This window comes from Pristiophorus japonicus, unplaced genomic scaffold, assembly GCF_044704955.1.
Source record: "Pristiophorus japonicus isolate sPriJap1 unplaced genomic scaffold, sPriJap1.hap1 HAP1_SCAFFOLD_298, whole genome shotgun sequence".
Lineage (NCBI taxonomy): Eukaryota > Metazoa > Chordata > Chondrichthyes > Pristiophoridae > Pristiophorus > Pristiophorus japonicus.
In genome coordinates, this window is record NW_027252757.1 from 692,577 (window position 1) to 718,247 (window position 25,671).

Sequence of the window (25,671 nt, forward strand, 5' to 3'; positions counted from 1 at the left end):
AACCTCCCTGCTCCTACACTCAAATCCCCCATCTATGAAGGCCAACATACCATTTGCCTTCTTCACCGCCTGCTGGACCTGCATGCCAACTTTCAATGACTGATGTACCATGACACCCAGGTCTCCCTGCACCTCCCCTTTTCCTAATCTGCTGCCATTCAGATCATATTTTGCCTTCCTGTTTTTGCCACCAAAGTGTATAACCTCACATTTATCCACATTATACTGCATCTGCCACGCGTTTGCCCACTCACCGAACCTGTCCAAGTCACCCTGAATCCTTTTAGCGTTCTCCTCACAGCTCACACTGCCACCCAGCTTAGGGTCATCTGCAAACTTGGAGATATTATACTCAATCCCCTCATCCAAATCATTAATGTTTATTGTAAATAGCTGGGGTCCCAGCACTGAGCCCTGCGGTACCCCACTAGTCACTGCCTGCCATTCTGAAAAGGACCCATTTATCCCAACTCTCTGCTTCCTGTCTGCCAACCAATTCTCTATCCACACAGTACATTACCCCCAATAACATGTGCTTTAATTTTGCACATCAATCTCTTGTGTGGGACCTTGTCAAAAGCCTTTTGAAAGTCCAAATACACCACATCCACTGGTTCTCCCTTGTCCACTCTACCAGTTACATCCTCAAAAAATTCTAGAAGATTTGTCAAGCAGGATTTCCCTTTCATAATCCATGCTGACTTGGACTGATCTTGTCACTGCTTAACAGATGTGCTGCTATTTCATCTTTAATACTTGATTCCAACATTTTCCCCACTACTGATGTCAGGCTAATTGGTCTATAATTCCACGTTTTCTCGCTCCCTCCTTTATTAAAAAGTAGTGCTACATTAGCTACCCTCCATTCCAGAGGAACTGATCCAGAGTTGATAGACGGTTATATAATGATCACCAATGCATCCACTATTTATAGGTCCACTTCCTTAAGTACTCTGGCTTGCAGAATAGCACGCCCTGGGGATTTATCGGCCTTCAATCCCATCAATTTCCATAACACAATTTCCTGACTAATAAGGATTTCCTTCAGTTAGAAACATAGAAACATAGAAAATAGGTGCAGGAGTAGGCCATTTGGCCCTTCGAGCCTGCACCACCATTCAATAAGATCATGGCTGACCTTTCGCCTCAGTACCCCTTTCCTGCTTTCTCTCCATACCCCTTGATCCCTTTAGCCACAAGCACCACATCTAACTCACTCTTGAATATATCTAATGAACTGGCATCAACAACTCTCTGCGGTAGGGAATTCCACAGGTTAACAACTCTCTGAGTGAAGAAGTTTCTCCTCATCTCAGTCCTAAATGGCTTACTCCTTATCCTTAGACTGTGTCCCCTGGGTCTGAACTTCCCAACATCGGGAACATTCTTCCTGCATCTAACCTGTCCAGTCCCGTCAGAATTTTATATGTTTCTATGAGATCCTCTCTCATCCTTCTAAACTCCAGTGAATACAGGCCCAGTCGATCCAGTCGCTCCTCATATGTTAGACCAGCCATCCCGGGAATCAGTCTGGTAAACCTTCGCTGCACTCCTTCAATAACAAGAACGTCCTTCCTCAGATAGGAGACCAAAACTTAACACAATATTCCAGGTGAGGCTTCACCAAGGCCCTGTACAACTGCAGTAAGACCTCCCTGCTCCTATACTCAAAATTCCTAGCTATGAAGGCCAACATGCCATTTGCCTTCTTCACCGCCTGCTGAACCTGCATTCCAACTTTCAATGACTGATGTACCATGACACCCAGGTCTCCCTGCACCTCCCCTTTTCCTAATCTGCTGCCATTCAGATCATATTCTGCCTTCCTGTTTTTGCCACCAAAGTGTATAACCTCACATTTATCCACATTATACTGCATCTGCCACGCGTTTGCCCACTAACCGAACCTGTCCAAGTCACCCTGCATCCTTTTAGCGTTCTCCTCACAGCTCACACTGCCACCCAGCTTAGGGTCATCTGCAAACTTGGAGATATTATACTCAATCCCCTCATCCAAATCATTAATGTTTATTGTAAATAGCTGGGGTCCCATTCCCCTTCTTTCTTGTGGATAATGGAGGGGCCACTGTGTGTAATGTGCAGATCTGTAAGAATTGTCAGCAAGCTCTTTCCAATTGGCGATATTATTCAGTGGAAACTTTCACACACTATTGTAGAATTTTTACTAAAGATCAGTTTAGGATTGAAGTAAAAGTTCATAATTTTATTCCAAACTAAATTTCTGCTGAGAGTTGCTGAATTAAGTGGAAAGATAACACACAGCATTCCTTAAATGGACACTGCAGCCCCAAGAACACGATCAGCAACATATCCAGAATATTAAAGTCCAGCCCAGTTATAGGGATATTATCAGCTGAAACAAATCCCAACTGTCAGAATGAACATAGTTCAGTCAGGATGTGATTAACAGCAGCAATAACAGCAGATTCCAAACCCCCTGCAGTCATTTGTGAACTAGCTGGTATTTCAGCAGGGTGGATGACTGAATGACTCCCTTCCCACACCCAGAGCAGGTGAACAGTCTCTCCCCAGTGTGAACTCGCTGGTGTTACAGCAGGTGGGATGACTGAGTAAATCCCTTCCCACACACACAGCAGGTGAACGGCCCCTCCCCAGTATGAACTCACTGGTATATCAGCAGGGTGGATGACTGAGTGAATCCCTTCCCACATTCTGAACAGGTGAGCGGACTCTCCCCAGTGTGAATTCGCTAGTGTGTTCGCAGGTGGAATGTGGTAATGAATCCCTTCTCACACACCGGGCATATGAACGGCCTCTCCCCAGTGTGACAGCTTCGATGAATTTCCAGCTCAGATAGTGATCTGAATACGTTCCCACAGTCACCACATTTCCACGGTTTCTCCATGGTGCGGCTATCCTTGTGACTCTCCATGGTTGGATGATCATTTGAAGCCTCGTCCACCCGTTTACAATTTCTCCGCGCTATGAATGGTGGGATGTTTTTTGAGGCCATGTAACTGGTTAAAACTCTATCCACAGGCAGTGCACTGGAACATACATGCAGGTGTGTGTATCTCGGTGGTTTTCCAGTCACACTGATGTTTGAAACCTTTTCCCACAAACAGAACAGACAAACATTTCTCCTTCCACTTTCAAAGGCCGATGATATTCAGGTCCTGATGAAACGATTGAGTCCGTCAGATCTTAACATGATGTTTGGTTTGTGTTTCCTGTCTGAAAATCTCATCTTCTAATATGCTATAACAGGAGATAACAAAACTTATCACTGTAAGTACAAGACAGAAATTCAGGATAGACACATCTAGTTTCCATGCAACATTCTTTCCTCCTTTTTTCTTCCACAGCTGTAAATCCATGTCTCACACATTGTCCCTCCTATTGTGCTGAAATCCAAACCCATCACATATTTCTGGACAGTTTCTCTTCCACTCCCAGTTTTCACCACCAATTCTGGCTGGGTTCAGCTCTACACTAACTGGTTCCCCTCCCCTGAAGGTACTGACTCTGACTGGGTTCAGTTCCACACTCACTGGTTCCCCTCCCCTAAAGGTACTGACTCTGGCTGGGTTCAGTTCCACACTCACTGGTTCCCCTCCCCTAAAGGTACTGACTCTGGCTGGGTTCAGTTCCACACTCACTGGTTCCCCTCCTCTGAAGGTGCAGACTCTGGCTGGGTTCAGTTCGACATTCACTGGTTCCTCTCCCCTGAAGGTACTGACTCTGGCTGGGTTCAGTTCGACATGCACTGGTTCCTCTCCCCTGAAGGTACTGACTCTGGCTGGGTTCAGTTCTAACAGACTGGTTCTTCTCCTCTGAAGGTACTGACTCTAGCTGGGTGCAGTTCCACACTCAATGGTTTCCCTCCCCTGAAGGTACTGACTCTGGCTGGCTTCAGTTCGACACTCACTGGTTCCACTCCCCTGAAGGTACTGACTCTGGCTGGGTTCAGTTCTACACTCACTGGTTCCCCGCCCTCTCCTCCCCTGAAGGTCGTGACTCTGGATGGGTTCAGTTCGACACTCACTGGTTCCCCTCCCCTGAAGGTACTGACTCTGGCTGGGTTCAGTTCGACACTCACTGGTTCCTCTCCACTGAAGGTACTGACTCTGGCTGGGTTCAGTTATACACTCACTGGTTCCTCTCCCCTGAAGGTACTGACTCTGGCTGGGTTCAGTTCCACACTCACTGCTTCCTCTCCCCTGAAGGTACTGACTCTGGCTGGGTTCAGTTCGACACTCACTGCTTCCTCTCCCCTGAAGGTACTGACTCTGGCTGGGTTCAGTTCGACACTCACTGGTTCCTCTCCCCTGGAGGTACTGACTCTGGCTGGGTTCAGTTCGACACTCACTGGTTCCTCTCCCCTGAAGGTACTGACTCTGGCTGGGTTCAGTTCGACATGCACTGGTTCCTCTCCCCTGAAGGTACTGACTCTGGCTGGGTGCAGTTCCATACGCAATGGTTTCCCTCCCCTGTAGGTACTGACTCTGGCTGGGTTCAGTTCTACACTCACTGGTTCCTCTCCCCTGAAGGTACTGACTCTGGCTGGGTTCAGTTCGACACTCACTGGTTCCTCTCCCCTGAAGTTACTGACTCTGGCTGGGTGCAGTTCCATACGCAATGGTTTCCCTCCCCTGTAGGTACTGACTCTGGCTGGGTTCAGTTCTACACTCACTGGTTCCCCTCCCCTGAAGGTACTGACTCTGGCTGGGTTCAGTTCTACACTCACTGGTTCCCCTCCCCTGTAGGTACTGACTCTGGCTGGGTTCAGTTCTACACTCACTGGTTCCCCTCCCCTGAAGGTACTGACTCGAGCTGGGTTCAATCCCAATGACATCATTCACTTTGTTTCTGCACGAAGATGGCCGCGCATGCGCGGTGCTACTCACTGTACCAAGATGGCGGAGCGCTGAAGCTGCCTTCAGTTAGCCTGGTACTGTGAGCGGGTGAAAGCCCCGAAGTTGCAACCGCCGATATTCTGGTTATTATTCCGGCTTTGCGGCGTGCACGGGTTGTTTTTGAAGACGCCCCGCCTACCCGTTGGTCCATTACTCCCCTTCGTCCCGCTGAATAGGACACTTTTGTGGAGAATGTCCAAAACGTGTCTCCTCCGCCATTACATGCACCGCGCATGCTCCAAACACAGCCAAATCCCGCGCCTCCGCACTGAACTCCTGTCGTCTGGGTGACGTACATTCTCGGCCGCCGGGCATGCTGGGTACATCAGACCACGAGAAATTGTATCAGGAATGGACCACCCCGCCCTCGAGCCTGCTCCCCATTTAATAAGATTTAATGGGACAGTGTAGAGGGAGCTTTACTCTGTATCTAACCCCGTGCTGTCCCTGCCCTGGGAGTGTAAGATGGGACAGTGTAGAGGGAGCTTTACTCTGTATCTAACCCCGTGCTGTCCCTGCCCTGGGAGTGTTTGATGGGACAGTGTCGAGGGAGCTTTACACTGTATCTAACTCCCAGTGCTGTACCTCTCCTGGGAGTGTTTCAGGGGACAGTTTAGAGGGATCTTTGCTCTGTATCTAACCAGTGCAGTATCTACTCTGGAATGTTGTGTCAGGGTAGAGGGAGATATATTCCGTATCTAACATGTATTGTATATCTCGTGGGACGGTGCTGAGGAAGCTTAACTCTGTATCTAAGCAAGGCAAGTATATCCTTCTTTAGATCAGGAGACCAAATCTGTGCACAGTACTCCAGGTGTGGTCTCACCAGGACCCTGTACAATTATAGAGTGAGATTTGAAAGGGTTACCCTTTATCTAAATTATGCTGTACTTGCCCTAGGACTGTTTATTTGGAAAGTGTAGAGGGAGCTTTACTCTGTATCTAACCCGTGCTGTACCTGCCCTGGGAGTGTTTGATTGGACAGTGTAGAGGGAGCTTTACTCTGTATATAACCCCATGCTGTACCTGCCCTGGGAGTGTTTGATTGGACAGTGTAGAGGGAGCTTTACTCTGTCTCTAACCTCCTGTGCCTCTCCTGTGAGTGTTTGATGGTACAGTGAAGATGGAGCTTTACTTTGTATCTGAGTCAGGATAAATGGGTCATTTTTCTGTTGGCAAACAGTAGCTAAAGGGGTGCCGTAGGTATAGGTGCTCGATCTTCAACTATTTACAATCTATATTAATGACTTGGATGAAGGGACTGAGTGTAATCTAGCAAAGTTTGCTGATGATACAAAGATAGGTGGGAAAGAGAATTGTGAAGAGGACACAAACATCTGCAAAGGGATAGAGACAGGCTAAGTGAGTGGGCAAAACTTTGGCAGATGGAGTATAATGTGATAAAATGTGAGGTTATGCACTGGGGCAGAAAAAATAGGAGAACAAGTTATAATTTAAATGGAGAAAAATTGCAAAGTGCTGCAGCACAGTCGCACCTTGGGGTCCTTGTGCATGAAACACAAAGGTTTAATATGCAGGTACAGCACGTAATCAGGAAGGCAAATGGAATGTTGGCCGTCCTTGCAAAGGGGATGGAGTATAAAAGCAGGGAAGTCTTGCTCCAACTGTACAGGGTTTGGTGAGGTCACACCAAGAGTACTGCATACACTTTTGTCTCTGTATTTAAGGAAGGATATACTTGCATTGGAGGCTGTTCAGAGAAGGTTCACGAGGTTGATTCTGGAGATGAGGGGATTGACTTATGAAGATAGGTTGAGTAGATTGGGCTGATACACATTGGAGTTCAGAAGAATGAGAAGTGATCGTATCGAAAGGGGACCTCATAGAAACGTTTAAAATTCTGATGGGTTCAGACAGGTTAGATGCAGGAAGAATGTTCCCAATTTTGGGGAAGTCCAGAACCAGGGGTTACAGTCTAAGGATAAGGGGTAAGCCATTTAGGACTGAGATAAGGAGACACTTCTTCACCCAGAGAGTGGTGAACCTGTGGAATTCTCTACCACAGAAAGTTGTTGAGGCTAATTTACTAAATATATTCAAAAAGGAGTTAGATGAAATCCTTACTACTTGGGGGATCAAGGGATATGGCGAGAAAGCAGAAATGGGGTACTGAAGTTGTATGTTCAGCCATGAACACATTGAATGGCGGTGCAGGCTAGAAGGGCCGAATGGCCTATTCCTACACCTATTTTCTATGTTTCTATGTTTCTATGAAACATATAAGATAATGCGGGGGTTCGACAAGGTGAATGCAGAGAGGATATTTGTACTCATTGGGAAAGCTAAAACTAGGGGACATATTCTCAGAATAAGAGGCCGCCCATTTAAAACTGAGATGAGATGGAATTTCTTCTCAGAAAATCGATGGAATTTCTGCCCAGAGAGCTGTGGAGGCTGGGCCATTGAATATATTAAAGGCGGAGATAGACAGAATTTGGAGTGATAAAATGAATAAAGTGTTATGGGGAGCGGGCAGGGAAGTGGAGCTGAGCCAAAGATCAGATCAGCCATGATCTTATTGAATGGCAGAGCAGTCTCGAGGGGCCAATTGGCCTACTCCTGCTCCTATTTCTTATATTATAATCTAACCTGTGAGGTACCTGCCCTGGGATTGTTTTTTGGGATAGTGTAGAGGGAGAAATTACTCTGTATTTATCCCGTGCTGTACCTGCCCTGGGAGTGTTTGATGGGACAGTGCAGATGGAGCATTATTCTGTATCTAAACCCGTGCTGTACCTGCCCTGGGAGTGTTTTATGGGACAGTGTAAAGGGAGCTTTACTCTGTATCGAACCCGTGCTGAACCTGCCCTGGGAATTTCCGGTGGAACAATGTAGAGGGAGATTTACTCTCTATCTAACAAATGCTGAACCTGCCCTGGAATAGTTGGGACAGGGTAGAAGGAGATGTACTCCATATCTAACCTGCGCTGTACCTGCCCTGGGAACGTCTGATGGATCAGTACAGTGGGAGCTTTACTCTGTATTTAAACCATGCCTGGGAGTGTTTGATGTGGTGGAGTAGAGGAAGCTTTACTCTGTATCTATCACGTGCTATAGTTGCCCTGTGAGTGTTTGAAGCGACAGTGCAGAGGGAGCTTTATTCTGTATCTACCCCGTGCTGTATCTGCCCTGGGAGTGTTTGATGGGACAGTGCAGAGGGAGCTTTATTCTGTATCTAACCACGTGCTGTACCTGCCCTGGGAGTGTCTGATGGGTCAGTGTAGAGGGAGCTTTATTCTGTACCAGCCCTGGGAGTGTTTGATGGGTCAGTGTAGAGGGAGTTTTATTCTGTATTTAACCAATGCAGTATCTACTCGAGAATGCTTGGGACAGCGTAAAGGGAGCTATACTCCATATCTAACATGTGTTGTGCATACCCTTGGAATGTCTGATGTGACAGTGCTGAGGAAGCTTTACTATGTATTTAAGCGAGGCAAGTATATCCTTCTTGGATAAGGAGATCAAAACTGTGCACAGTACTCCAGGTGTGGTCACACCAGGGCCCTGTACAATTGTAGAGTGAAATTTGAGAGGGTTACCCTTTATCTAAATTATGCTGTACTTTCCCTAGGAGTATTTATTTGAAAAGTGTAGAGGCAATTTGACTCTGTATCTAACCAAAGCAGTATTTGCCCTGGGAGTGTTTATGGGACAGTGTAGAGTGAGCTTTACTCTGTATCTAACCCGTGCTGCACCTGCCCTGGGAGTTGTTGATGGGACAGTGTCGAGGGAGCTTTACTCTGTATATAATACCTGCAGTACCTGTCCTGGGAGTATTTGATGGGACAGTGTAGAGAGAGCTTTACTCTGTATTTAACCCGTGCTGTACCTGCCCTGGGAGTATTTGATGGGACAGTGTAGATGGAGCTTTACTCTGTATCTAATACCTGCAGCACCTGTCCTGGGAATATTTGATGGGACATTGTAGTGGGAGCTTTACTCTGTATCTAACCTCGTGCTGTACCTGCCCTGGGAGAGTTTGATGGGACTGTGTAGAGGGAGCTTTACTCTTTATCTAACCCGTGCTGTACCTGCCCTGGGAATGTTTGATGGGAGATTGTAGAGGGAGCTTTACTCTGTATCTAGCCCCGTGCTGTACCTGCCCTGGGAGTGTTTGATGGGACAGTGTAGAGGGAGCTTTATCTGTTCCTGACTCGTGCTTTACCTACTCTGGGAGTGTTTGGGATAATGCAGACTGACATTTACTCTATCAACCCTGGTAGTGTTTGGGACAGGATGGAGTCAGATTTACACTGTATCCTTGCAGTGCTGGTAGTCCTGACATCAGTAGTAGGGAAAATGCTAGAATTTATGATTAAGCACGTAGTAACAGGGCACTTTGAAACTAAAACAGGATTGGGCAGTATTCACATGGATTTATGAAAGGGAAATTGTTCTTGACAAATCTGTTTGCGTTTTTTGAGGTAACTAGCAGGATAGATAAGGGGGATCCACTGGATGTGGTTTATTTAGATTTACAGCAGGAATTCTATGAGGTGCCACACAAGAAATTATTAAGCAACATTAGGGCTCATCGGATTGGACGTTATATACTAGCAAGGTTTAAGGATTGGTTAACGGACTGAAAACAGATAATAGGAATAAACAGGTCATTTTCGGGTTAACTGGTGGGGTCCTCGCATCCCTTGCGAGCACTGTATGTAAGCAGGCCTCCCATGCTGTACCATCATTCTGGAGTTTGAATAAAGGAGCTAAGGTCACACTTACTCGTGTCTACAGTATTCAGTTACATTGCTTTATTATGAACATAACAACTGGCGACGAGATAACAAACAATCATGCGAAAATGCAGACAATTGTTGGTATCCTGGAGAAATTCACAGAAGGGGACGATGGGGAGGCTTTTGTGGAGCGACTGGACCATTACCTCATAGCCAACGAGCTGAACAGGGATGAGAATGCTGCCAAACAAAAGGCAATCCTCCTCACCATCTGTGGGGCAACAAACTATGGCCTCATGAAGAATCTTCTCGCTCCGATGAAAACGACAACCAAATCGTATGAAGAACTGTGTACGCTGGTCCGGGAGCATCTAAATCCGAAGGAAAGCATTCTGAAGGCAAGGTATCGATTTTACACATGTCAACGGTCTGAAGGCCAAGAAATGGCGAGCTATGTCGTCGAACTAAGATGCCTTGCAAGACATTGCGAATTCGATGGATTCCTTGAGCAAATGCTAAGAGACTTCTTTGTGCTTGGCATTGGCCATGAGGTTATCCTTCGCAAACTATTGATTGTTGAAACACTGAATCTGAGCAAAGCCATAACGATAACCCAGGCATTTATGTCCACCAGCAATAACACCAAACAAATTTCGCAGCATAAAGAGGTTTTGGCGAGTACTGTACAAAAAGTAACATCGTTTTCAGGCAGGAATACATATGGCAGAACATACACACCTGCAGCTGCATGACCTCAGATGACCCAGAGGCCGCCATCAAACGTTAATGCGAGGCAAGTAACACCTTGTTGGCGTTGCGGAGGTGATCATCGAGCCCATCAATGCCGCTTCAAACACTAAGTGGGCAAAGGCTGTGGAACAATGGGAGACCTCCAGCGAAAGTGCAGACGAGTTGCAAACCCTGCAAACCACCACGTTGCAGATCGATCCATGGCAGATCAGGCTGAACTAGAATCTTGAACTGAGGAGGCAGAAGTGTACGGGGTACACACTTTCACCACAAAATGTCCACTGATCATGCTAAAAGTCGAACTGGATGGATTTTCAGTATCCATGGAACTGGACACGGGTGCGAATCAGTCTATCATGAGCAAAAAGGCCTTTGACACGCTGTGGTGCAACAAAGGACACAAGCCCAAGCTTATCTCCATTCATACACTAAAGAGTTCATCCCTCTAATTGGCAGTGCAGCAGTAAAAGTCTTCTATGATGGATCAGTGCACGAACTCCCACTATGGAATGTAGCAGGAGATGAGCCCACACTGTTCTACAGAAGCTGGCTGTGAAAAATCCGCTGGAACTGGGATGACATCCGAGCACTCTCGTCATCTGAGCACCTTATGTTCCCAGGCTCTGAACAAGTTCCCATCATTGCTTGAGCCAGTCATCGTAAGTATCTCGGGAGTGAAGGTGCAGATCCACTTGGTTCCCGATACACGACCCATCCACCACAAAGCACGGGTGGTGCCATAAATGATGTGAAAGTGGAAATTGAGCTGGACAGGCTGCAGCGAGAAGGCATCATCGCACCAGTGGAGTTTAAGGAGTGGGCCAGTCCGATTGTTCTGGTTCTCAAAGGAGATGTCACGGTCAGAATTTGTGGGGACTATAAAGTAACAATTAACTGTTTTTCGCTACAAGATCAGTACCCACTACCCAAGGCAGACGACCTATTTGCAGCCCTGGCTGGAGGAAAGACATTCACCAATTTGGACCTGACCATGGCCTACATGACGCAGGAACTGGCGGAATCTTTGAAAGGCCTCACCTGCATCAACACGCACAAAGGTCTGTTCATCTGCAATAGATGCCCGTTTGGGATTCGATCGGCTGTGGCAATTTTTCAAAGGAACATGGAGAGCCTGCTAAAGTTGGTTCCGCGCACCGTGGTTTTGCAAGACGACATATTGATCACAGGTCGGGACCCCATCGATCACTTGAAGAACGTGGAAGAGGTTCCAGGTCAGCTGGATCGCGTGGAACTCAGGTTGAAATGCTCGAAGTGTGTTTTCCTGGCACCAGAGGTCGAGTTCTTATGGAGAAATATCGCGGCAGATGGCATCAGACCCACCGACGCCAAGACGGAGGCCATCAAGAACGCGCTGAGACCACAGAATGTGATGGAGCTGTGGTCGCTCCTGGGACTCCTCAACTATTCTGTTAATTTCCTACCCGGGTTAAGCACCTTGCTAGAACCTCTACTTGAGCTGCTACACAAGGGAGATGACTGGGTATGGAGGAAATCACAAGAGGCTGCTTTCGAGAAAGCCAGAAATCTGTTATGTTCCAACAAACTGCTTGTTCTGTATTACCCATGTAAACGTTTAGTGCTAGCTTGTGATGCGTCTTTGTACAGCGTCGAGTGTGTGTTACAACATGCTAACGATTGGGAACATTGCAACCAGTCACCTATGCATCCAAGAGTTTGTCCAAGGCCGAAAGGGCCTACAGCATGATTGAAAAATAATCTCTGGCAGGTGTTTACGGGGTGAAAAAAATGCACCAGTATCTGTTTGATCTCAAGTTTGAGTTGAAACTGACCATAAGCCGTTCATATCGCTATTCTCAGAGAACAAAGGGATTAATACCAAAGCCTCTGCCCGCATCCAAAGATGGGTGCTTATGCTGTCTGTATATAACTATGTAATCTGCCACAGACCAGGCACACAGAACTGCGCTGATGCTCTCAGTTGGCTACCATTGCCCACCATGGGGGTGGAAATGGCACAGCCTGCAGACTTGCTCTTGGTGATGGATGCATTCGAAAATGAAAAGTCCCCCGTTATGGCCCGCCAGATCAGGACCTGGACCAGCCAGGATCCTTTATTGTCCCGTGCAAAATACTGTGTTCTCCATGGCAGCTGGTCCAGAGTCCCAGTGGAGATGCTTGAAGAGATCACGCCATTCCATCGGCGCAAAGACAAGATGTCCATACAGGTGGGCTGCCTTTTATGGGGTAATCACGTGGTTTTGCTGAAGAAAGGCAGGGAAACCTTCATACACGACCTACATAGTACTCATCCAGGCATGGTAATGATGAAAGCTATAGCCAGATTCCATGTGTGGTGGTCCAGCATCGACTCAGCTTTGGAGTCAAGCCTGTGCCAATGCAACATTTGCTCTCAACTGAGCAATGCACCCGGGGAGTCACCGATAAGTGTGGTCATGGCCCTCCAAACCCTGGTCGAGGATCCACGTTGAATTTGCGGGCCAGTTTCTAGGCAAAATGTTTTTGGTTGTTGTGGATGCTTATTCAAAATGGATTGAATGTGCAATAATGTCTGTAAGCACGTCCACTGCTACCACTGAAAGCCTATGAGCCATGTTCACCACGCACGGTCTGCCTGATGTCCTTATCAGCGACAATGGGCCGTGCTTCATCAGTGATGAATTCAAGGAATTCATGACCTGCAATGGATCAAGCACATCACATCTGCCCCGTTCAAGCCTGCATCCAATGGCCAGGCAGAACGAGCAGCCCAAACCATCAAGCAAAGCTTGAAACGTGTGTAGGAAGGTTCCCTGCAGACCCGTCTGTCCCGAGTCCTGCTCAGCTACTGCACCAGACCCCACTCGCTCACCAGGGTTCCCCATCCGAGCTGCTCTTGAAAAGAATGCTCAAAACAAGGCTCTCTCTTGTCCATCCTGATCTCCATGATCATTTTGAGGACAGGCGGCATCAACAAAACATGGACCATGATCGCGCAAACTTGTCACGCGTTATTGATGTCAATGACCCTGTATTTGTACTCAGCTATGGACATGGTCCCTAAAGGCTTGCTGGCACTGTCATAGCCAAAGGATGGAGCAGGGTGTTTCTGGTCAAACTTGCCAATGGACTAACTTGCAAAAAGCATTTGGACCAAACCAAACTGCAATTCACAGACAGCCACGAGCAACCCGAAGAGAACACCACCAACTTCGACCCTCCTATACACACACAAATGGCAACCGACATCACGTTGCCCACGAAACTGAACTCACCATCCCCATCAGCCCAGCAAAGAACCAACCAACTCCACCACACCTGCATTTGTACCGAGACAATGGACAAGGGAGCGAAAAGCCCCAGATCGTCTCACCCTGCTAATAAGTGTACTATTAACTTTGGGAGGGAGTGATGTTATGTATGCAACCTGCATGATATCGCCACCAGAAGGCACACCTGTTGGAGCACAGTATATAAGCAGCCTCCCATGCTGTACCAACACTCTTGAGTTTGAATAAAGGAACTAAAGTCACACTTACTTATGTCTACAGTGCTCAGTTACATTGCTTTATTAGGAACATAGCAATATCGGCCTTTATTACAAGAGGATTTGAGTATAAGAGTAAAGATGCCTTACTGAAATTATAGAGGGCCTACTGAGACCACACCTGGAGTACTGTGCACAGTTTTGGTCTCCTTACATCAGGAAAGATAAACTTGCTATAGAGGGAGTGCAACAAAGGTTCACAAGACTGATTCTTGTGATGGGGGGATTGTCCTATGAGAGATTGAGTAGACCAGGCTGATATTCTCTAGAGTTTAGAAGAATGAGAGGCGAGAGGCGACGTCAACATCTGATAAAGGAATTTAAAAAGAGATGAGTGAGGTGTTTAAATTTGATCACGGACACCAGACAAATTATTAGAGACACTCCCTGTCCTTCAGGACCTGTGTCCAGGGGAGAAGCTAATGGGTTTATTTGATCATCTTTGGGTTAAATGTTGTGCCCATCGAGCTGAGCACCTGGTGCCTGCATCAAACACTCCCCAGTCGGGGACAGCACGGGTTAGATACAGAGTGAACCCATCGGTCGGTCGCTCCCCGACACAGGTACTGAGGGACAGGGAGTGTCCGGGACATTGACATTTCTCACTCAATAATGTATAAATTGATGCTGCACCTCTCCCCATTAATCCTGGGCTCCACACAGGTCGAACCCTGCTCCTGTTTCCCTTCCTGCAACAGCACTGAGCTCAACCCAGCCCATAATGAGCAGGGCTTAGGGAGGTTGGTTGCTAGGCACTGCAGTGATGTCATAAAGCAGGGCCATTCAGCCCAGCGGGTCTTCTCCTTGTCCCTTTAAAGGTGGAGAGCTGGACATCCTGTCTCAACACACATCCCCCTGTTCTTCCTGAGAATCCCCGGGGAAGACCCAAGGCCCAGAGTGTGGAACACAACCAAGGGGGAAAGAAGAGGGGAGCTGGGACATCTTGTCTCAACACACCTCCTCCTGTTCATACTGAGAATCTCCAGGGAAGGCCCAAGGCCCAGAGTGTGGAACACAACCCAATGGGAAAGAGGAGGAGAGAAGGGGAGGTAAATCAAGGAGTAGGGACTGAGGGACACCAAGCTTCAGTTTTAGGGCCTATAGACTTCAGGTTGAGAAAAGCGAGTTTTGTAGTTTCAGGATCCAGCGAGAGAGCAAGGAGCAGATGGGGAGACTGGTGTGGATTCCAGCAGAGTGAGGATGTTGGGGGAGGGAGATTGTGTCGGGCCGTGTATTAGGGATGTCGGAGGGTCAAGAGAGGAAAGGTCAGAGGAGCAATTACTGCAGCAGTGTCAATCAATAATGAGAGAGAGTAGCTGGGGTCAGATTGGCCCTGGACAGGCCGGTAAACTGTGTGTTTGCTGTGACCAGCTTTCCCTCTCTCACAAATAGCATCCTGTAGCCCAGTGACACAAACAGCCCGTTAAACGCCACCAATGTCCTTTGGTCTGGTGAGGTCTCCCTTTGTGAAACATCGGCTGTTGTTAAAGCTTCTCATTCTGACTCACTCACAGTGAGACAGTATTCACTGTCCCTTTTATTCCTTGGGCTTCATCTTTGCTGGTATTGGTAACACACCCGGGATCACTAAACACAAAACCCAGTCTGTTAATTACTTCCAGCTACTGGGCTTAGAGTGTACCCCACAGCATCTCTCTTGCCTTCAATGTGTGAATAGAGCATTCCGCCTGCAAAGCTGGTTTAAGTTCATATCCACTCAGCTATTCTATTTAAGAAAAGCCTGTCGGCCGATGAGACACTGTTCAGGTGCCGGTGTGCCACTGATTTGCCTGGCATTTTGCCTGTAATGGGAAATAACTGAACATTTCTCCCAGTATAACCGTTGCTGTAATGAAATGTGTCTTTTAATAAGCCTCACGTCCTTGCTCATGTCTGCTGCCTTTGTGTAGAAAGGGGATGTAAGAAGTGATGGTCTTTGTATGGAGATGTGAAACAAGGAAACGCTATCTGTGTGTGGCAGTGACACAGCCTTGTGGTCACAGGCAGAACCATGCACCGATATCCTTGTGGTTATAGTTTGAGCAGGGTCAGTTCACCAATGCTCAAGCTAAGAGGTGACAGGGATCGGGAGCAGTGGTAGTTAATAAAAGCTAAATGTAAATTCCAATATAGCTTATCTTCATTTATTCCTATTTTAATAGCTTTTGCTGAATGTGGCCCATGCCAAGTGTCAGGATATTGGATCAGGCCCACCATAAAAAATGAGTTTGACACCCCTGAGGTAGACAATGTCAACCGGATTCCCCCATCCACCAACCTAACGACTTCTTTACAAACTCAAGCTAGTTTGTAAGACATGACCATGTTTACCGGAATCGGTATTCAGTATCTCTAATGGCCCCTTCCCTTTCCCCATGATGGAAAACAGCATCTCTCCGGATCCCTTCAAGCACCTTCAAGGTCACATTGAGATGAGCCTTCAGTTCCTGAGCTCAGACTTGTGCCCAATTTGCAAAATGGGAACTACGTGTGCTACCTTCCAATTTCAGGGAACAACCCATGACTCTACTGAGCTGATGGAGATATGGGCAAGGGGCTGACAGAGCACCCGTCCCATCTCTTTAAACACCCTTGGGTGGCTATCATCCGCACCTTAAACGTGTCAAGATTAACCTGCACGGTGACTTTGCTGTCAGTGAAGAGAGATGAGAAAGACCAAAGTGCCGTTTACCCCTCTCAGTGGGGCCCTGAAGGTCTATGTTCAGGATGAAGTTCTCCCTCCATACAATCCTCCCCACAGATTGTCCTTTCTCAGTGCCAACCAGGTGATGCTAAATACTCGGGTGGGAAAGACAAAAATCTGCAGCAATATGTTGAAAGCTACATTAATTTATGTGTCTGTATCCCAAATATTAAAGTTCAGTCCAGTTACAGGAGTTATTAACATCAGCGGAAACAAACCCCAACTGTCAGAATGAACATGGTCCAGTCGGGATGTGATTAACAGCAGCGATAACAGCAGATTCCAACCCCTACATTTACTTGTGAACTCGATGGTGTTTCAGCAGGTGGATGATCGAGTGAATCCCTTCCCAAACTCAGAGCAGGTGAACGGCCTCTCCCCAGTGTGAACTCGCTGGTGTGTCAACAGGCTAGATGACCCAGTGAATCCCTTCCCACAATCGGAACAGGTGAACGGCCTCTCCCCAGTGTGAACTCGCTGGTGTGTCAGCAGGCTGGATGACCCAGTGAATCCCTTCCCACAATCGGAGCAAGTGAACGGCCTCTCCCCAGTGTGAACTCGCTGGTGTATCAGCAGGTATGATGATGTAGTGAATCCCTTCCCACAATCGGAGCAGGTGAACGGCCTCTCCCCAGTGTGAACTCGCTGGTGTTTCAGCAGGTTAGATAAACTAGTGAATCCCTTCCCACAATCAGAGCAGGTGAATGGCCTCTCCCCAGTGTGAACTCGCTGGTGTTCCAGCAGGTTAGATAAACTAGTGAATCCCTTCGCACACTCAGGGCAGGTGAATGGCCTCTCCCCAGTGTGAACTTGGTAGTGTCTCAGCAGGGTGGATGACCGAGTGAATCCCTTCCCACACTCAGAGCAGGTGAACGGCCTCTCCCCAGTGTGAACTCGCTGGTGTTCCAGCAGGTGGGATGACCGAGTGAATCCCTTCCCACACTCAGAGCAGGTGAATGGCCTCTCCCCAGTGTGAAATCGCTGGTGTCTCAGCAGATCGGATGATGTAGTGAATGCCTTCCCGCAGTCGGAGCAGGTGAATGGCCTCTCCCCAGTGTGACCTCGCTGGTGTGTTTCCAGCTGGGATGGGTATTTGAAACGTTTCCCACAGTCCCCACATTTACACGGTTTCTCCCCAGTGTGACTGCACTTGTGTCTCTCCAGGTTGGATGATCGGCTGAAGCCTTGTCCACACACAGAGCACGTGTAGAGTTTCTCCCCGCTGTGAACAGTGCTTTTTGCTTCCATGGCCAAAGGCCGATGATATTCAGATCCTGATGAATCGCGTGACTCCGTCAGATCTTAATGTGATGCTTGGTTTGAGCCTCCGGTCGACAAATCCTCCCCGTTTAATACCCTGTAAAGTGAATTTCAAACAGAAAAAAGTTTGGGTGAAAGAAAACCCACAAAAACATAAAGGCAGGTTGTGGAATTGAGCTGAATGAACCTGGCTATTTGTGCAGCCATCAGCAGAAAAAAAGTGAGCATGAAAGCTGTCGGATTGTCGCAATAACCCAACTGGTCACTAATGTCCTTCAGGGACGGGAACCCACCACTCGGTCTGGGCCTACACAACACTCTATGGGCGGAGGGAGAGGTGGCCAGGGGGAAGGTGAGGGACTTTATACATTTGCAACTAGAACCAGAACTTTGACAGAACCTCCCACAACCACAACCTCTCCCTGGACTTGGAGCAGGGCAGCAGGTGCATGGGAAATCCATCACCTCCAAGTTCCCCTCCAAGTGTCACACCATCCTGACTTGGGCATATATCACCATTCCTACATCGTCACTGGGTGAAAATCCTGGAACTCCTCACCCAACAGCATTGTGGGAGGACCTTCACCACACGGACTGCAGCGATTCGAGAAGATCCACCATCATCTTGTCAAGGGACAAATGGAAATTGGAAATATATTTTGGCCTTGCTAGCGACACCCCACTTCCCAAGAATAGATTAAAACAAATCTGTAGATTGAAAGCCTCTACAGAAATACTTGTTCCTAAACCAATACTCTTCTACATTTTGTGGACAGTGTGTGTTTCTCAACCTAATCTCCCCTAGAATCCACCGCCGTTGACAGTCTCTCATCGGAAATTGTTGGGCCCTACGGGGCTCAGAGGTACTGGGGGTGAAATCCAGCAGCTTCTCCCCCCTCTCCACTCCAGCTCAAACTGATGCAACAAACAGACCCACACAGGAGGCCAGGGAGCGACTTCCGCATCCAGTGCCCACCCTGATACAGAGCGGCTCTGGATTGGTCGCTCTGTGTTTCCAGTATCGATGCACTTAGGATCAGTATATGAGGGAGAAGGGAATATGGCTTATACGGAGAGAGTTAGAACCACAGAATCCGAGAATGGTTATAGCACGGAAGACGACCATTCGGCCCGTCAAGCCCGTGCTGGCTCTCTGCAAGAGCACCTCAGCCAGTCCCATTCCCCTGCCCTTACCCCACTGCCCTGCAACTGTTTTTCTTTCAGGTACTTATCCAACTCCCTTTTGAAATCCAGGAGTGCGTCTGCCTCCACCACCCTTTCAGTCCGTGCATTCCAGATATTAACCACTCGCTACGCAAACAGGTTTTTTTCTTGTGTCACCTTTGGTTCTTTTGCCAATCATCTTAAATCTGTGTACTCTGCTCCTTGACCATTCAATAAGATCATGGCTGATCCGATCATGGACTCAGCTCAACTTCCCTGCCCACTCCACATAACCCTTTACTCCCATATCGCTCAAAAATCTGTCGATCTCCGCTTTGAATATATTCAATGACCAAGCCTCCACAGCTCTCTGAGGCAGAGAATTCCAAGTACTTACAACACTCAAGAGAAGAAATTCCCTCTCATCTCAGTTTTAAATAGGCAACCCCTTATTCTCAAATTATGCTCCCTAGTTCTAGATTCCCCTATGAGTGGAAACATCCTCTCTGCATCCACCTTGTCAAGCCCCCTCAGTATCTTTAATGGTTCAATAAGATCACCTCTCTTTCTTTTGAACTCCAATTTGTGTGGGCCCAATCTACTCAACCTTTCTTCATAAGTCAACCCCCTCATCTCAGGAATCAACCTTGTGAACCTTCTCTGAACTGCCTCCAATGAAAGTATATCCTTCCTTAAATACGGAGACAAAAACTGTATGCAGTACTCCAGGTGTGACCTCATCTATACCCTGTACAGTTGCAGCAGGACTTCTCTGCTTTTATACTCTATCCACCTTGCAACACCAGTTTCTTCAGTCTGTCCAGGTAACTGAAGTGCCTCATCTCTGGAATCATTCTCGTAAATCTATTCTACACCCTCTCTAAGGCCTTCACATTATTTCTATAGTGCTTTGCCCAAAATTGCGCATAATACTCCAGTTGAGGCCAGACCACTGTTTTGTGCAGGTTCATCTTCTATTTATAAACAGAAATACTGTCTAATGTATTATAAACAGAGACAGGGTCTCGTGTAATATAAACAGAGATAGGATCTAGTGTAATATAAACAGAGACAGGGTCTAGTGTAATATAAACAGAGACAGGGTCTGGTGTAATATAAACAGAGACAGGGTCTGGTGTAATACAAACAGCGACAGAGTCTAGTGTAATATAAACAGAGACAGGGTCTAGTGTAATATAAACAGAGACAGGGTCTAGTGTAATATAAACAGAGACAAGGTCAGGTGTAATATAAACAGAGACAGGGTCTAGTATAATATAAACAGAGACAGGGTCTCGTGTAATATAAACAGAACCAGGGTCGAGTGTAATTTAAACAGAGACAGGGTCTAGTGTAATATAAATAGAGACAGGGTTTTGTGTAATATAAACAGAGACAGGGTCTTGTGTAATATAAACAGAGACAGGGTCTCGTGTAATATAAACAGAGACAGGGTCTCGTGTAATATAAACAGAACCATGGTCGAGTGTAATTTAAACAGAGACAGGGTCTAGTGTAATATAAACAGAGACAGGGTCTAGTTAATTTTAAAAAGAGACTGGGTCTAGTGTAATATAAACAGAGACAGGATCTAGTGTAATATAAACAGAGACAGGGTCTAGTGTAATATAAACAGAAACAAAATCTGGGGTAATATAAACAGAGACAGGGTCAAGTGTAATTTAAAAGAGACAGGGTCTAGTGTAATATAAACAGAGACAGGGTCGAGTGTAATATAAACAGAGACAGGGTCTGGTGTAATATAAACAGAGACAGGGTCTGGTGTAATACAAACAGCGACAGAGTCTAGTGTAATATAAACAGAGACAGGGTCTAGTGTAATATAAACAGAGACAGGGTCTAGTGTAATATAAACAGAGACAGGGTCTGGTGTAATATAAACAGAGACAGGGTCTAGTGTAATATAAACAGAGACAGGGTCTAGTGTAATATAAACAGAGACAGGGTCTCGTGTAATATAAACAGAACCAGGGTCGAGTGTAATATAAACAGAGACAGGGTCTAGTTAATTTTAAAAAGAGACTGGGTCTGGTGTAATATAACCAGAACCAGGGTCGAGTGTAATTTAAACAGAACCAGGGTCGAGTGTAATTTAAACAGAGACAGGGTCTGGTGTAATATAAACAGAGACAGGGTCTAGTGTAATATAAACAGAGACAGGGTCTCGTGTAATATAAACAGAACCAGGGTCGAGTGTAATTTAAACAGAGACCGGGTCTAGTGTAATTTAAACAGAGACAGGGTCTAGTGTAATATAAACAGAGACAGGGTCTAGTGTAATATAAACAGAGACAGGGTCTAGTGTAATATAAACAGAGACAGGGTCTAGTGTAATATAAACAGAGACAGTGTCTGGTGCAATATAAACAGAGACAGGGTCTAGTGTAATATAAACAGAGACAGTGTCTGGTGCAATATAAACAGAGACAGGGGCTGGTGTAATATAAACAGAGACAGGGGCTGGTGTAATATAACAGGGACAGGGTCTAGTGTAATATAAACAGAGACAGGGGCTGGTGTAATATAACAGGGACAGGGTCTAGTGTAATATAAACAGAGACAGGGGCTGGTGAACCAAAACAGAGACAGGGTCTAGTGTAATATAAATCGAGACAGGGTCGAATGAAATATAAACAGAGACGGGGTTTATATTAAACAATGACATGGTCTCGGGTAATATTTAAAATTACTCCCAGTGCCACGAGCTCGTGAGTACAGCAATAGGAAGATAGAGCAGATGAGTGCGTGACTAGAAAGATGGTGCAGGAGGGAGATCTTTCGATTCCTGTCGCATTGGGACTGCTTCTGGAGGAGGTGGGACCTCTGCAAGCCGGATTGGTTGCACCTCAACAGAGCCGGGACCAATATCATCGCGCTGGCTTTTGCTCGTGCTGTTGAGGAGGGTTCATATTAGCTTGGCAGGGGGATGGGTACCTGAGAATAGATTCATTCAGGAGGAATGTGAAGCTGCAATTAGAAAGCAAAAATGTAGACAGTGAGTTTGAAGGACAGAGGAAAAAAGCAGGAAAAAAGGGTAAAAAAACAAACGTAAAAGCTCTCTGTCTAAATGCACATAATATTCGTAACAAAATAGATGAGTTGACGGCACAAATAGATACAAATGTGTATGATCTGATAGCCATTACAGAGACGTGATTGCAAGTTGACCGGGACTGGGAACTGGATATTCACGGGTATTTGACAATTCGGAAGGACAGACAGAAAGGAAATGGAGGTGGGGTAGCACTGTTAATAAAGGATGGGATCAGTGCGTTCGTGAGAAATGATATTTGCTCAGGGGATCAAGATATTGAATCAGTTTGGGTGGAGATAAGGAATAATAAAGGGAAAAAGTCGCTGGTGGGCAAAGTCTATAGGCCTCCTAACAGTAGCAACACTGTTGGACGGAGCATAAATCAACAAATAATGGAAGCTTGCAATAAAGGAACGGCAATAATTATGGGTGATTTTTAACTTCATGTTGATTGGACAAAGCTAATTGGTCAGAGTAGCCTTGAGGAGGTGTTCATAGAGTGGATCCGGAATAGTTTATTTGAACAGTACATTGCGGAACCAACCAGGGATCAAGCTATCTTAGATCTAGTAATGAGGCAGGATTAATAAATGATCTCATAGTAAAAGATCCTCTAGGATTGAGTGACGATAATATGGTTTGTTGTAGGGTGCCTCCAAAGGCAAAGACACCTGCTGAATATATATATATGTATATATGCGTAAAATAGCAGCCAGATATAAACTGGCTGCCAGGGATTCTGCAAAGCACATGGGGAATTCAGCTAACCAGCTTGAGTACATTTCTGGGTAGCTGATGACATTCCAGTTCCATGTACAGGAACACAGGAAAGGGCGAGCTCAGCAGAATGTCTCTAATCAGCAACCCCCAGACAAGATATCCTAGCAGAATGCTGAACAAAGGAATTCCTGCAACTAGGTTAAGATAAGGTTAGACACAGGCAGAACCCAAGGACAGTAGAGATAGGGGGGTCTGGAGAATATCACGAGACTACGAGTAAGCCCCAGCTAAACATGAAATGATCACGCAGTCCTCCGGTGCCTGGGGGCCAATCCCAATTAGCCCAAAGAAAACGATTTGTAATCTATAACCGTTATGATTGGATTGTGTCCAGCCGACATGAGCTGAGTAATTGTAATGAACTGTTGTAAAACATATAAATATCGATGAATGTCTTTGTTCGGCGGAGAGTTGTGTCTGAAGTAACCCAGAGGTTTCTCCCCGCCGGCGTAATAAAGACCATTTTGATGTTTGGAACCGACGCAAAGCGACGAGTGATTCTTCCAGGATTTCGCTCGCGCTAAGAGGTTGAATTTAAAATTCAGTTGGAAGGTGAGAAAGTTGGTTCTCAAACCAGGGGCCTAAGCTTAAATAAAGGAGACTACAATGGTATGAGGGCAGAGTTGGCTAAAGTGAACTGGGAAAATAGATTAAAGAATGGGATGGTTGATGAGCAGTGGGAGACATTTAAGGAGATACTTCATAACCTGCAACAAAAATATATCCCAATGAGAAGGAGAGAATGTAAGTGAAGTGATAACCATCCATGGCTAACTAAGGAAATAAGGGAGGGTATCAAATTGAAAACAAAAGCATTCAGTGTGGCCAAGACTAGTGGGAGGCCAGAGATTTATGAAATTTTTAAAAGCCAGCAGAGAACAACTAAAAAAATGATTGAGAGGGAAGATACATTATGAAAGTAAACTAGCACAAAATATGAAAACAGATAGTAAGAGTGCTTCATGGTAGAAGACATTAAAAACATCCCAATAGTGTATAATCAAGGGGCTTTAGGTCGGGAGGAACGTAATACAATCACTATCACTAATGACGTAGTACTTGATAAAATAATGCGATTAAAGGCGGACAAGTTACCTGGACCTGATGGCTTGCATCCTCGGGTCTTAAGAGAAGTGGCTGCAGAGATAGTATATGCAGTGGTTGTAAAGAACGGGTCCTTTTCAGAATGGCAGGCAGTGACCAGTGGTGTGCTTCAGGGTTCAGTGCTGGGACCCCAGCTATGTACAATATACATCAATGAATTAGATGAAGGAATTGAATGTAATATCTCCAGGTTTGCAGATGACACTAAGCTGTGAGGAGGATGCTAAGAGGCTGCAGGGGTCGTGGACAGGCTAGGTGAGTGGGAAAATGCATGGCAGATGCAGTATAATGTGGATAAATGTGAGGTTATCCACTTTGGTGGCAAAAACAGGAAGAGAGAATATTATCTGAATGGTAACATTAGAAAAAGGGGAGATGCAACGAGACCTGGGTGTCATGGTACATCAGTCATTGAAGTTTGGCATGCAGGTACAGCAGGTGGTGAAGAAGGAAAAGGCATGTTGGCCTTCATAGCTAGGGAATTTGAGTATAGGAGCAGGGAGGTCTTACTGCAGTTGTACCGAGCCTTGGTGAAGCCACACCTGGAATATTGTGTTCAGTTTTGGTCTCCTAATCTGAGGAAGGAAGTTTTTGCTATTGAGGGAGTACACCAAAGGTTCACCAGATTGATTCTCGGGATGGCAGGACTGACATATGAGGAGAGACTGGATCAACTGGGCTTGTATCCACTGGAGTTTAGAAGAATGAGAGGGGATCTCATAGAAACATATAAAATTCTGACATGATTGGACAGGTTAGAGGCAGCAAGAATGTTCCTGATGCTGGGGAGTTCCAGAACCTGGGGTCACAGTATAAGAATAAGGGGTAAGCCATTTAGGACCGAGATGAGGAGAAACTTCTTCACTCAGAGAGTGGTTAACCTGTGGAGGTCCCTGCCGCAGAAAGTTGTTGAGGCTAGTTCGTTAGTTATATTCAAAAGGATGTTAGATATGGCCATTACGGCCAAACGGATCTCCGTGTATGGAGAGAAAGCAGGAATGGAGTACTGAAGTTGCATGATCAGCCATGATCTTATTGAATGGCGGTGCAGGCTTGAAGGGCCGCATGGCCTGCTCCTGCATCTAATTTCTATGTTTCTATGTTTAATCTACCAACATTTCCTGGATTCTAGGGCAATCCCAACATATTGGAAAACCGCAAATGTAACGCCCATATTTGAAAAAGGAGGCAGACAAAAAGCAGGACACTATCTACCAGTTAACCTAACATCTATCGTTGGGAAAATGCTGCAGTCCATTATTAAGGAAGCAGTAGCAGGACATTTGAAAAAGCATGATTCAATCAACCAGATTCAGCATGGTTTTATGAAAGTGAAATCATGTTTGACAAATTCGCTGGAGTTCTTTGAGTATGTAATGAGCAGGGGGAAGCAGTGGGTGGTGTATTTGGATTTCCAGAAGGCATTTGATAAGGTGCCACATAAGAGGTTACTGCACAAGATAAAAGCTCACAGGGTTGGGGATAATATATTAGCATGGATAGAGGATTGGCTAAACAGAAAACAGAGAGTCAGGATAAATGGGTAATTTTCCAGTTGGCAAACATGACTAGTGGAATGTCATACGGCTCGGTGCTGGTTCCTCAACTATTTACAATCTATATTAATGATTTGGATGAAGGGACCAAGTTTGGTGTTAGAAACATAGAAACATAGAAAAATTGGTGCAGAATTAGACCATTCAGCCCTTCGAGCCTGCACCGCCATT

At 46.2% G+C, this 25,671-nt stretch overlaps 1 protein-coding gene across 4 annotated transcripts in view; it reads right to left on the reverse strand.

The window, feature by feature from the left end:
* The window catches only part of LOC139248867 (zinc finger protein 436-like), a 194,950-nt gene that overhangs the window by 107,390 nt on the left and 61,889 nt on the right, over nt 1-25,671 (reverse strand). The window contains exons 4-5 of one of the 4 annotated variants that reach the window (XR_011591112.1): nt 23,936-24,078; nt 21,777-21,993 (exon numbers count right to left, since the gene is read on the reverse strand). The exons of 2 other annotated variants lie outside the window; for them this stretch is intronic. Coding sequence is in view for 1 of the 2 variants with exons in the window: in XM_070872213.1 (XP_070728314.1) it covers nt 16,900-17,829 (930 nt within the window). In the remaining variant the exon portion in view is untranslated. Of the gene's footprint in view, nt 1-16,723; nt 17,939-21,776; nt 21,994-23,935; nt 24,079-25,671 lie in introns of those variants that run through there. One more of the 4 variants, XM_070872213.1, reaches the window with a different exon arrangement.